Raw genomic sequence first — 13244 nt, 5'->3', positions numbered from 1 at the left:
TATCAGTTCTCCAGGCTTACTACATCTGCCCCAATGTCTTTTAGCAGTGTGATCAGGTTTGGAGATTCTCTGGTGAGGGACCACCAGGCTTACTGTATTAATTGCACCAAATAAACAGAACCATATGCCACCTGGGATTGAGCACAAGTCAGAACTATCATATTATTCATACAATGGACACATGGGAACAAATATATATGCTTGTAGACTAAAGTACTTTACATAGAAGGGCATGCAAATATTTGTCATCTAAGACAAAGAACACCCAATGTTCTCTTATTTTTAATAGTGAAATGAATGATGAGTGAGGCTATTAGTGACCGATGTAAAATCTTAATGAATGATAAAGGTGAAAGTAAGTTGTGATTAGTGGTGATGCTTTCCACTGTACACAATGTGCATCCAATCTGCACGCCACAATGATCACATGCACACTGGATACACAGAAGAGGATGCATTCAGCATCTCGTGGTTGCGATACCGGCGATCATGTGACTTGACGCTGAAATCTCGACACCACTCAGGAGACCGGCGCTGGAACACAGACATCCGACATCCTGAAGGTGAGTATCAGGGTTCAGGGTTAAGGCTCGGGGGGAGGGCTAGGCAGTAGGGGGGTTAGGATTAGGCACTAGGGTGGTGGTTAGCCATGGCCGCCACACCCCAAGGCTTAGCCAAAGCTGACACACCCATGGCCGCCACTGCCTGAGGGTTAGGGTAGGGGACAGGGGAGAGTAAAAATACTTACCCCCTTTAATACCGGGATCTTCAGTGTCGGGATGCCGCTGTTGGTCATGTGACCTCTAGTATTTCGTATACTGTATATTCCCACAGAAGGACCATGGAATGGCTGAATGTGGTGTAAACATATGTGCGGACCAATATACAGTATGTAGGTGCCACTTCAGATGTCAAGCGCTGTACCATCATACACTTATCTTGCCTCACCTTGCACTCTGTCACTGCATGTCTCCGCTTAGCCTCGCTCATCTGTGTCTGCAGAGCCTTGGTTTGTGCGGCCTCACTTTGCAGTTTATCTCGCAGCTCTTTGCACTCTTTCTCCAGCCTTGAGAGCTGTTTCTCATGCATCAGCTCCTGGGGAGAGTATGAGGCGTCAGCAGCCTGTTGGGTGACTTAGTTTAATCCAAGGCACCAGTTCCCTGTAATAACATCCTTTCATCCAAACAAAGGCCCTCATTCCGAGTTGTTCGCTCGTTGCCGAGTTTCGCTATATTGCGATTAGTCGCTTACTGCGCATGCGCAAGGTTCGCAGAGCGCATGCGCTTAGTTATTTTACTCAAAAGTTAGGTATTTTACTCACGGCATAACGAGGATTTTTCATCGTTCTGGTGATCGTAGTGTGATTGACAGGAAGTGGGTGTTTCTGGGCGGAAACTGGCCGTTTTATGGGAGTGTGCGAAAAAACGCTACCGTTTCTGGGAAAACGCGGGAGTGTCTGAAGGAACGGGGGAGTGTCTGAAGGAACGGGGGAGTGTCTGAAGAAACGGGGGAGTGTCTGAAGAAACGGGGGAGTGTCTGAAGAAACGGGGGAGTGTCTGAAGAAACGGGGGAGTGTCTGAAGAAACGGGGGAGTGTCTGGGCGAACGCTGGGTGTGTTTGTGACGTCAAACCAGGAACGAAACTGACTGAACTGATCGCAATGGCTGAGTAAGTCTGGAGCTACTCAGAAACTGCTAAGAATTTTCTATTCGCAAATCTGCTAATCTTTCGTTCGCAATTCTGCTATGCTAAGATACACTCCCAGAGGGCGGCGGCCTAGCGTGTGCAATGCTGCTAAAAGCAGCTAGCGAGCGAACAACTCGGAATGAGGGCCAAAGTGCACACAGGTGTAACAATGTTCTGCTGCAGCCTGTTTCACTACAGATTGATGCTAGGCAGAAACTTAGGGCCTCCTGTTACTTGTCATCAGTTAGTGAACCCTACTGGTCACTCTCTATGTCACAGCTTACACTGACTTCCCACCAGAGCCGGCCCTAACCAATATGATGCCCTAGGCAAGATTTTGGCTGGTGCCCCCTAGCACCACCGCTAGTTCCGCCTCTGACCCTGCACCCCTTTCCCAGCACCATCACCCCCAACCCATAGCAGTCCTTTTTTTTGTTTTCCTACCCCCTGTAATTTAAATAAGAACAGTGTGCACATTTGTCCTTACACATATGCCGCACATTATTAGTGCCCTTATACACATAATGACACACATAGTGCCCCTTACACATATGTTACACATTATTAATGCCCTTATACACATAATGACGTGTAGTTCCCAGCGTGAGTCAACTGGCAGCTCTGCTAACGTCGGGTGGCTATTTTTTATGAAAATGCATCTTATTTGCATTGCTATGTGGCTAGGATACACAAGCAGCTTCTGCTGATTAAAATGATATGTGGCATGCCTATATACTGTGTGCGACTGTGGCTGTATCTGTATACGAAATGCTACACACAGAATATAGGCATGCCACATATCATTTTAATCAGCAGAAGCTGCTGATGCCCCTAGGCATACCAGATGCCCTAGGCAATTGCCTAGTTTGCCTATACCTAGGGCCGGCTCTGCTTCCCACTGCCAACACCAAGCACAAGCAGCTGGTATTAGACAAAAAGCTTAAATAGCAAAAGCAAAGAATGTCAGTTGCATGTGTTCGGGCAATCCTGGCTGTGCTCTAGTATGGATTCTCACCAACCTGTGTAGCCTGTTATAAAGGATACTTAATTTTATTTGCCCAAAATAAAGTGTTCCAGTACCTCAGACATCTACCTCAATTCTAGGCTAAAAAATTATATAGATAAACTACACTATTCTAAATGGTATTTTAAATCAGGGGTGGGGCATATAGCACACATTTACACGTACTTTGCTTTACTTCCGTTATACACAGACCTTGCTGCTCTCTAACAAATCAGAAGCCTGGTCAGTAAGGACTATTATATTAAGTAAAGACTTATGTTTAAATAAAAAGGAATGTGTCATGTGGATGCAGTTCATTTCCCGACAGTCCGGATCCCGGCGGTCGAAACACCGCCGTCTGAATCCCGACAACAGTCAATATGCCGGCGGTTGTAATCCCGACCGCCGCCTGGTATTCCCACTAGGTTGGTGGTCCACGCCACCACCCGAATAGAATAGTGTGATGAGCGGAGCGACGCCACCAAGCCCGAAGCATGGTGAGCACAGCAAGCCCACGAGGGGACACGCTGCGCTCGATGTCGGGATTTTGACTGTCGGGATTCCGGCGTCTGTATTTCGACCACCAGGATCCAGACTGTCGGGAAATCCTACTGAACCCATATGACAATCTGCCTTTCACTACATTCAATTATATGTGACCATAAATGAATAAATACTTATAGTAAAATGCGCTTTATCCAGAACAGCAGGACGCAAAAATCTTTTGACGTACTAAGGAGAACATGTATAATTCAGTAAAAGGCCACAACCCTCCTTAAGACCATCTATTTGTCACCTACTTGGAGTACGAGCGATGCAAGATTAAACACGGCTGACAACAACCTGCACTCTACAATGATAATATACAGAATACAGTACAGAATATGACCACTGACGGCAAAAGTGCAGAGTCACCTGACTTTCCAGTACAAGGACTCTTTGGCGGAGTTCACGCGTTTCGCTTTGAGCCATGGCTTCTCTTAACCGACAAGACATAACCTCATCCTGTAGGTCCCCAGTTGCACTCTTACGAGGAGAGTCTTTCCAAATCCCTCCACCCCGGGACGACAGAGACTACATAATGAAAAAATGGCATGACAAGAAATAAAGAATGATTATGACAAATGCTGAAGAGACTATATGAAATAGAGGGGAAGTGCTGAAGACATAGTAATTTGTCTCTCACCTGCCAGCGATCACTCAGCTCAATCACTTGCTGCTGTTCTTCACGCATGACCTGCAGAGCGTGGGCTTCTCTCTTCCTCAGAGCTTGCACTTCTTCTTGGAGCAATGCAATGTTACTCTCATCGGGAAGAGAGCTGTTCCGCTGCAGCGCATAACAAATCCATCAGAGGTTGGGTTTTTTTTTTTTTTTAAATACCATAGTTGTAACCTGACTGATGTATCATCTTCATTAGCTGTTCCCAACTCAACAAATGTCTCACCTCAGCTAGCTGGTACTAACCTTCCATAGCTGGAACAAACCATGAAGTTGTTTCACATTTCTAGCTGGTATCTTGTAATTAGTACATAGCATGTAGTTTGATATAGACCATGTAATTCATTCATCTTCTATAGCTAGTAATCATACCATGGGCTGAGCTTCTGTAGCTGGTATACACCACGTCATTCATCTTCTATAGCCAGTAATCATACCATGGGCTGAGCTTATGTAGCTGGTATACACCACGTCATTCATCTTCTATAGCCAGTAATCATACCATGGGCTGAGCTTATGTAGCTGGTATACACCACATCATTCATTCATTCATCTTCTATAGCCAGTAACGATACCATGGGCTGAGATTCTGTAGGCGGTATACACCATGTCATTCATTCATTTTCTATAGCTGTAATCCTACCATGGGCTGAGCTTCTCTGGCTGGTATACAACACGACATTCATTCATCTTCTGTAGCCAGTAATCATACCATGGGCTGAGCTTTTGTAGCTGGTATACACCAGGTCCTTCATTCATCTTCTATAGCCAGTAATCATACCATGGGCTGAGCATCTATAGCTGATATACACCAGGTCATTCATTCACCTTGTATAGCTAGTAATGATACCATCTGCTAAGCTACTGTGGCTGATATATACCACGTCATTCATTCACCTTCTATAGCTAGTAATCCTACCATGGGCTGAGCTTCTGTAGCTGGTATACACCGCGTCATACATTCATCTTCTATAGCCAGTAATACCATGGGCTGAGCTTCTGAGGCTGATATACACCATGCCATTCATTCATCTTCTTTAGCCAGTAATGACCAGTAATGATACCATGGGCTGAGATTCTGTAGCTGGTATACACCACGTCATTCATTCATTTTCTATAGCTAGTAATCCTACCATGGGCTGAGCTTTTGTAGATGGTATACACCAGGTCATTCATTCATCTTCTAGAGCTAGTAATCCTACCATGGGCTGAGCTTCTGTAGTGGTGTACACATGACATTCTTTCAACTTCTATAGCTAGTAATCCTACCATGGGCTGAGCTTCTGTGGCTGGTATACAGCATGTCATTCATCTTCTATAGCTAGTAATCCTACCATGGGCTGAGCTTTTGTAGTATACACCAGGTCATTCATTCATCTTCTATAGCCAGTAATCATACCATGGGCTAAGCATCTATAGCTGGTATACACCATGTCATTCATTCACCTTGTATATCTAGTAATGATACTATCTGCTAAACTTCTGTGTCTGATATATACCACGTCATTCATTCATCTTCTACAGCTGTAATCCTACCATCGGCTGAGCTTCTGTGGCTGGTATACACCATGTCATTCATTCATCTATAGCTAATCATAGCTGTGGTTCTGTGGCTAGTATATACTACGTCATTCATTCATCTTCTATAGCTAGTAATGATACCATGGGCTGAGCTTCTGTAGCTGGTATACACCATGTCATTCATTCATCTTCTATAGCTAATCATAGCTGAGGTTCTGTGGCTAGTATACACCACGTTATTCATTCATCTTGTACAGCTAGTAATCATACCACGGGCTAAGCTGTTGTAGCGGGTATACACCACGTCATTCATTCATCTTTTATAGCCAGTTATCATACAATGGGCTGAGCTTCTGTAGCTGGTATACACCATGTCATTCATTCACCTTCTACAGCTGTAATCCTACCATGGGCTAAACTTCTGTGGCTGGTATATGCCACATCATTCATTCATCTTCTACAGCTGTAATCCTATCATGGGCTGAGCTTCTGTGGCTGGTATACACCACATCATTCATTCATCTTCTATAGCTAGTAATCCTTCCATGGGCTGAACTTCTGTAGTGCTATACACCACGTCATTCTTTCATCTTCAATAGCCAGTAATAATACCATGGGATGATTTCTGCAGCTGGTATACACAATGTCATTCTATAGAAAGTAATGAGCATTCTCTGGGCCCACCCTCTGCAGCTGCTATATATTGCGTTGTTAATTCAACGTCTATAGCTAGATAGCTAGTAAAGATTATGTAGACGTCTTCATTTTCTTGACTAGGCCGCTTAAATACCTCATTGGTCCCAACTATATCAGTGTCCCGGTTACATAGTTGGTAGATAACAGGTCACATAGTCTCACCTTTTCTAGCTCTACCACTTTCTCCTGCATATCCTTTAGGGCTCCCAGTGTCTCAGCCTCTCTTAGCCGGGACTGTTCTCGCTCCGTCTCCAGGTGGGTAACTAGCTCTTCTGTAATACGTGGATCTGCCTACAACAGGAGAACACAAAAGATTTGCTTAGCCTATAACAGTTGGCACCAGACATTATAATGCAGCCTTGCGTAGAATATTTCCATAGGGCGGGAGTGTCACGTACATGCAGTGACAGGAAAACAGATCCTTATATTTACATTCTGCGCTGCCAGTGATGAAAAGTGACATTATAGCACAATGGGCTGACTCACACGCAGGTCCGAATTTGGCTGCATCTAGCCTGCTTTAGCAAGCTGCGTGTGAATCAACTGCTGCATATGCATCTTCATGAACTTGTGAGCAATTCAGAGTCGTACGCATCTCATCTCTTCTCTGCACCTGCTGGTTGGCTGTTTCTGGTAGGCCGTTTTGTGGGTGTGTCATGGGCGTGACCGGAGTTGTGCGTATAAAGAGTGACGCAAAATTCAGTCCTGCAGCTAGCATGGGGTAGGAGTAAGGGCCGATGGTAATGATAACAGCTTCTCTTGCAGACGCAGACACAATGTGTGTACTCACAGACTGAATTAATGCCGCGCCAAGACCATTCCTTCCCATTTTGACACTTCTGAACCCTCGTTTGCAGCAATCAGCATGATAATTACAGAAAATTCTAAATACTGGGTTGCCCAAGCTGAACATAGGCAGAATGATGGGGATTTCCATACCAAAGGAGATATATCTGCAATAATGCAGCTACTTTTAAGTAGGAACACAGAAACAAGAATAAATTTGGTGGAACATGAAACTTCAATGATCTCCTATGGGTGGGCGATGCACTCCATCTGTAAGCGTGCTTGCCAAAGCACAGCATTTTAATAGGTACACATACTAAATAAATATAAAAAATATATATTACTCAAAGTCAAAGATCAGTAAGTCTAAATTTAGGCATTGTACTCTGGAGAGACGGGATAAAAAGGCAGCCTATAGACACACAAGCCATCCACTGATGAAACCACCCCAGTAAGATGTGGAGAAACGCATTAGCTAGGACATTGTTTCATGGCACAGCAGTCAGCGGTTACATTCCAGATGGAAGCCGTCACACAAAGCCTGTGTCTCAGCACAGGGCACTCTGCAAGCGCTGGACTCCCCAACACTGCTTCAGAGGTATCCTGAAGCCCATCTTATATATAAAATTAATTGGTCTGTATGTTTGTCTGTCCGGTTATGCATTCGGACGCGAGGTGGTCCAGTTAGATCCTGGCCAGGTTTTAAGAGTGTTAAGGTCCGGTCGGACCTCTCGTTGGTATACGCTGGGCAGAACTTTGACCCAGGGAGCCTGTTCTGAACCTTCCACTGGATGGATATGGACGAGAACTTCACAGAGTGGTAACATTAGTGGAATTATTTTAAAATGTTTTTTTTATGTTAGATTACACTATGTTCATAATGTTATACTGCTGATGGCAAGCTTCATACCTTAAGCTGGGATCAGTACGAGATACCGCTGGGCGGGATCCCAGCGGTAGGAATAAAGACACCGGGATCCCGACTGGCACAAAACCCGACAGGGGGGCGAGCGCAGCCCCATGCGGGTACGGTGCCTCGCTACGTTCGGCACACTAATTTATTCTCCCTCAGAGGGAGAATATATCAGGATTGTGCCGGTCGGGATCCCGGTGTCGGTATTCCGGCGGGATCTTGACCGCATCCCCTTAGGCTGTTTATTGGCTAACTAAGCTCAGATAGTATAGGAACAAATTTGTACACCAGCCAGACAGCACATCTTATTATTCTTTCTCTATTGTTATAAATCAAACCTTATGACACAAAGGTGGAATAGGGAAGGGACTGGATGTTCTCATGTAAGTGTAGGTCAGTATAAGGGCATGTGCATGCCAATATAGAGCAGCAATGATGCAGATATAAATGCATATAGATATGTCCTCATACATCTTTGCTGCAGTCACGCCAAACAGCACCTCTCTACATCTGGGTGTCTTTTTTGCATCATTTTTGCAAAAAATGCATTTTAGTCACAATGTGATGCAACTAGGACGCACCAGGAGACTGATTAAACCACTTAACTGACGATTTTTCCCTTCAAAAGCGTTAACAGCATTGTTTTTTAAAATGTATTTTATTCAATAAAGTTGAAAAAGTATTTCTTTAAATATTGAAACATGATATTATGCACATCTGCAGAACGGATCACCTCGTCAAAAACGGGGGGACGCAGTTGCATGAAATCTGACCATGCCAGTTAAGTGGTTAAATTGATACACGACACTTGTATATATGTGTCAGTCTCTGAAAGTGTATACAATGTAGCAGCGGCAGCTTTTTTTCTAATTCAAGTTCTGTTCTGCTACATACACAGACTCAGTCACACACAATATGCAAATGATATATATAATCAAATTAATCAGCAAAGTCTCTGTGTCCTAGTTGTATCGCATTGCGAATAGAATGCATTTTCGGCGATAAAAAACCACACCTAACGCTAGCGGAGTTGCGCCAGGCATCTCCCACTGTGTGGCGCACTGAGGCTACAGATAGAAGGACACATCTGTACTTGCTGCAAACTAAGTGCATATGCTTTGGCTGCATCAGAATCAGCTTTATTGGCCAGGTGTACTCACGTACACTAGGAATTTTTTGTGGTACAATGCACTGCCAAGCAGCAACGTGAAGGGGGAATACATACCATAAGACGGGGGAACAACATAGCATACATTACACGTATGAGTTCATACTAAACATTGCAATTGTACGATAGGCTCGACATATTATACATGTTAAAACGAAGGCTACTTGGCAGAGCAGCAACGAGGCAGCCATCTGCGGCGCCATCTTGCACTCAAACAATGCACATAATACAGAAGATTTAAGTAATACATCAAAAGATAAACCACACAGACATAAAAGAAAACCTTGAGCACACAGAAAGCATAATGCAGGACTGGTGCAGACATTTTGGGTAATAACCTTCAAGGGTTGTGTATCCCACCCTCACAAGGTACCAGGTGCGGCAGCCATCTTGGGCGCACTGCGTTAAGATTATCCAGGGTGGAATAGTTTACCCCTAGAAGAGATGACACAAAATGGGGATATTGCAGAGTAGGGTTCCAACAAAACCATCAGGTCCATGTATTTTTCACCCATCCACAAGTGCACCAGATAAGGCAGCCATGTTGGGCGCACTACGAAGGTTACACTGTGAGAGATGAGCCATACAAGGGCCAAATGCATGTATGGGAAAACCGACACGTGTGTAGGAGTATGCTATACCCTGCATGGAAAGTTCCAAATGAAGCATATGTGTGAATAACAATATTTTTCCATGCGCTTTTATTTTTTACTCCCATTTTGATACCAACTCTGCATCTGCCGCTCACGTGGTCAGGAATTTCACAGGAAATAACTTTCTTCCACTGCTTCATCCCTGAGGATGCAGCCAGTCAGTGTAGTAGGAACCAGTGACATCACTGAGGCACTTTATGCTGAATGAGTGGGGAATTGATGAACAATTTTCTGGTACAGCCAGGGACGTCTTAACAGCAGTGTGGGCCCCTGGGCACAACAATGCACTGGGGCCCCTACCTACCCTCCAGCGGTAGGGGCTGGGGGTGCTATCAGCGGCAGCTTTGATGTCCCGTGGGCGGTAGGGGGTGTTCTATCTCCAGCTCAGCATGTCGGACCTGGAGCAGTAATTTCTGCTAATTAATCCTTTACTGAACAGATGCGGCTGAGATAACACTAAACTGTATAAGGGGGCATTGGGCTGAATGAAGGGGCCCTGATACATGACTTCCAGGGTGGAAGGGTTTTTTTTAAAACGCAGGGGAGGGGTAGATAGTGGAGTGGGCTTAATATTCACCATTTTCCGGTGGGCGGGCTGCTTGCTTGACTGCAGATATCTCCAGTTCCTGGAAATAGATTTCTTAGCTTTGGATGGGATAAAAACACTAAAGAGTCTCACCTGTCAGCAGGTACTGGGGACTTGGGGATCAGAGTTCAGAAGCCAGAGCAATCCACCAACGAATATATAAAATTGTATACCAGGCGTGTGGAGCTGGAGCAGGGACCAGCTTTTGGAAGGCTGATATCTCTGGTTCTGGGCACAGTAGAGACAAGCTGCCAGTGTTCACCAATAGGGGAGAGTCCCAGCTTTTGGAGTATACCCTCAGAAAAACTAAGTCAAACAGAATCCGAGATATCTGGCTGGGAAGAGCAATTAACAGGCTTGGATGGGGACGACTGCTTTGAAGTCGGATATCTCTGGTTCCCTGGCCCGATTTTCAAAAATCTGGTACCCCTGGAAAGAGGGGACATTCAGCTATCAGCCTAGGGTCCTTATACTCCTGGGGCCCTTGGGCAAGTGCCCATTGACCCCATACGAAAAGACGGCCCTGGGTACAGCACATAGCTCAATTCATCTGTGACTGTCTTTCTTTCAGCGCTTGGCTTATATGGATGTACTGTAACTCCTGTTTGTGTTACTACTAATCTACTGATTGAGATATTTTAGTATGACATTAGCATCAATGCAGTCCCAATATTATTATTTAATTCCCCGGATATGTGTACACCTAGCATTTTTTGCCAGAGACGCTTGGCGCAGCTTAGAATCTCCGCCACGGGTAGCGCACAGTACTTTCTCCTAAATATTGCATCTTCGTTGCGTCATAGCCACAGAGAAAGCCACTCACAGTGTACCATGGGTGTGAAGATGCTACTTTTCTTCAAAAGAAATTGATATAACATTTATAAAAGCACATATTAAGCATAACGAAACGTGGCGAGAGAAACGTGCGACCACTTGTATTGGAACCTTTACATAGATTTGCGGCCTCATCGCAGAGGTACCAGTACTGCCAGCTCCAGGGGCTAGTGTACACTTAAGGGGGTACACATGGAGAGATCCGTGCTTAAATTCTAAACAATCTGACTAGATTGCTTAGAAGTTAAGCACGGATCTCTCAGTGTGTATGCCCCACAGCTATGGCAATGCGCAGCCCCGCGCGTCGCTATCACCAGTGGTAGATTGGCCTAATCTAGCACATCGCTCATTTCACACACATCGCGCTGAGTGCTGAGCGAGGGAGAGATGTGTGCTGAGCGGTCTGTGCTAGATAACTCAGCACACATCTCTAGGTCCATCTCCCCGTGTATACTGGCCTTTAAAATGTAGTTTTGTCACTTAGTGGGGGAGGGGGGGGGGAATTAGATACAAATTGTAAGAAAAAACAAGCAAAGGTGTAGGAGGACTCCTCTGTATAGAGTCCCAATGATCAGTCCATGTACAGTATTCATACTTCAGAACTGGGGCCAAACAGACAAACAGGTGATCATGTTTGGAGTCTTAGAACCTGAAGGAGACTAGGGCACTAAAGCAACATTCTGTAAATCAGGGAATCTAAGCATTAACAACCGTGTGGTAACAATGACACGTCTTACTGTATCTATATGGAACCGGAACATAATGGAGACAAAGTTCTTGCAACTTGATTTATTTTGGATAATAACTATGACCACTGTATGTGCTGATGCTGTAGGTGGAGTCTAGAACCAGAGGTCAGAGAGGATGTTCCATCACAGAAGGTCTCTCACCTGTTTATCCTGCAGCTGCCGTATAAGGTTCTGTGCGCTCTGTAGATTCTCAGCAGCAGTGTAATATTGCTGCTTCACCACAGCCAGCTCTCTCTTTATGGCGTAGTTCTCCTCGGCTTCCTGAGCCCGTGTCACCTGACCCTGTGTAGGAGGAGCCAAGGAAAGTCATTTCCATCAGACTCATTCTGTACCCTGACATCCCAGTCCCCGCATACTGCCTCCCCAATGTTTCTCTATTTGTTCACAAAAGCCCCCCAGTTATCTCTATTTTCTTCTGCAGGCACTGTCTGCATGGTCTATTCTGTCACCCCTAACCACTTGACATTCAGCCCTCCATGGAAGGCTCTCATTGCTCCCCACCCATTTACTGCTATCTTAGCTCATGACAGGAATAATACATCAGGAAAGGAAGTAATCACAGGGGTGATCCTAGACAAATAAGGCAAGAAGAGAAGTCACTGTACCTGGATGAGCCTGTCCGCTAATGCAGCACTTTCCTATGAGACAGTCCACAAAGGACGAGGAGACAGGAAGAGAGAGAGAGGAAAAGAAGGAAAAAGCGAGAGAGAAGACAACAGAGAGATATAGCAGGGGAGAGAGAAAGAAAAAGGTAACCACCACCGCACTAGGAAAAGCAGGACAGAGTTAGGTTGCACCAAATCCACTTTTAAAATGACATTACTTTATTGGAAGAAATCACCCTGGGACATTTCAAAATGGCTGCGTTAAAATATACCAATAGTAGGTGTACAGTGGCCTTGATTCATGTTTGTAAGTAAAGCAAAAAAGCAAGCAAATGGGCAAAACCATGCTTGCACTGCAGGTGGGGCAGATGTGACATGTGCAGAGATATTTAGATTTGGGTGGGATTTCAAACTGAAATCAAAATTGCAGTGTAAAAATAAAGCTAACGTGTGGGCTACATGCAGAAGCAGCCATTTATCCTGCAAAGAAACAATATAACCCATCAAAATCTATATCTCTCTGCACGTTACATCTACCACAACGGCAGTGCAACATGGTTTTTCCCAGTTGTGTGTTTTTTGCTTTAGTTTCAGACATGAATCAGGCCCTGTGACACTTTGGTTTGGCTTATAGCCATTATAATGGACTACTGGATCTAATTAGTGGGCGTAGAAAGCTTAAGGGGGCAGAATTTGTTCATCTAGTCAATTTATGTTACAGTGGGGGTACAGGAAGGCAAGGCAGCCATCTTTAAATATTCCATATAGGGAAGATTGGAAAGGAGCAACCTGGTATTACCATAGACACTGTGATGGGGGAGGGAA

The 13244-nt window shown here is 44.8% G+C and overlaps 1 protein-coding gene across 5 annotated transcripts in view; it reads right to left on the bottom strand.

Moving 5' to 3' along the window:
• The window catches only part of EVI5L (ecotropic viral integration site 5 like), a 51876-nt gene that overhangs the window by 4753 nt on the left and 33879 nt on the right, over window positions 1–13244 (bottom strand). For 4 of the 5 annotated variants that reach the window (XM_063931676.1, XM_063931677.1, XM_063931678.1 and 1 more), the window contains exons 12-17: window positions 12420–12452; window positions 11956–12096; window positions 6288–6416; window positions 3876–4016; window positions 3605–3763; window positions 949–1095 (exon numbers count right to left, since the gene is read on the bottom strand). In XM_063931676.1, coding sequence (XP_063787746.1) covers window positions 949–1095; window positions 3605–3763; window positions 3876–4016; window positions 6288–6416; window positions 11956–12096; window positions 12420–12452 — 750 coding nt within the window. The remainder of the gene's footprint in view (window positions 1–948; window positions 1096–3604; window positions 3764–3875; window positions 4017–6287; window positions 6417–11955; window positions 12097–12419; window positions 12453–13244) is intronic. The other variant, XM_063931680.1, reaches the window with a different exon arrangement.

This window comes from Pseudophryne corroboree, chromosome 6 (assembly GCF_028390025.1).
Source record: "Pseudophryne corroboree isolate aPseCor3 chromosome 6, aPseCor3.hap2, whole genome shotgun sequence".
NCBI classification, from domain to species: Eukaryota; Metazoa; Chordata; class Amphibia; order Anura; family Myobatrachidae; genus Pseudophryne; species Pseudophryne corroboree.
Note: the sequence above shows the minus strand (reverse complement) of the source record. Positions and strands in the feature narration are given on the sequence as shown.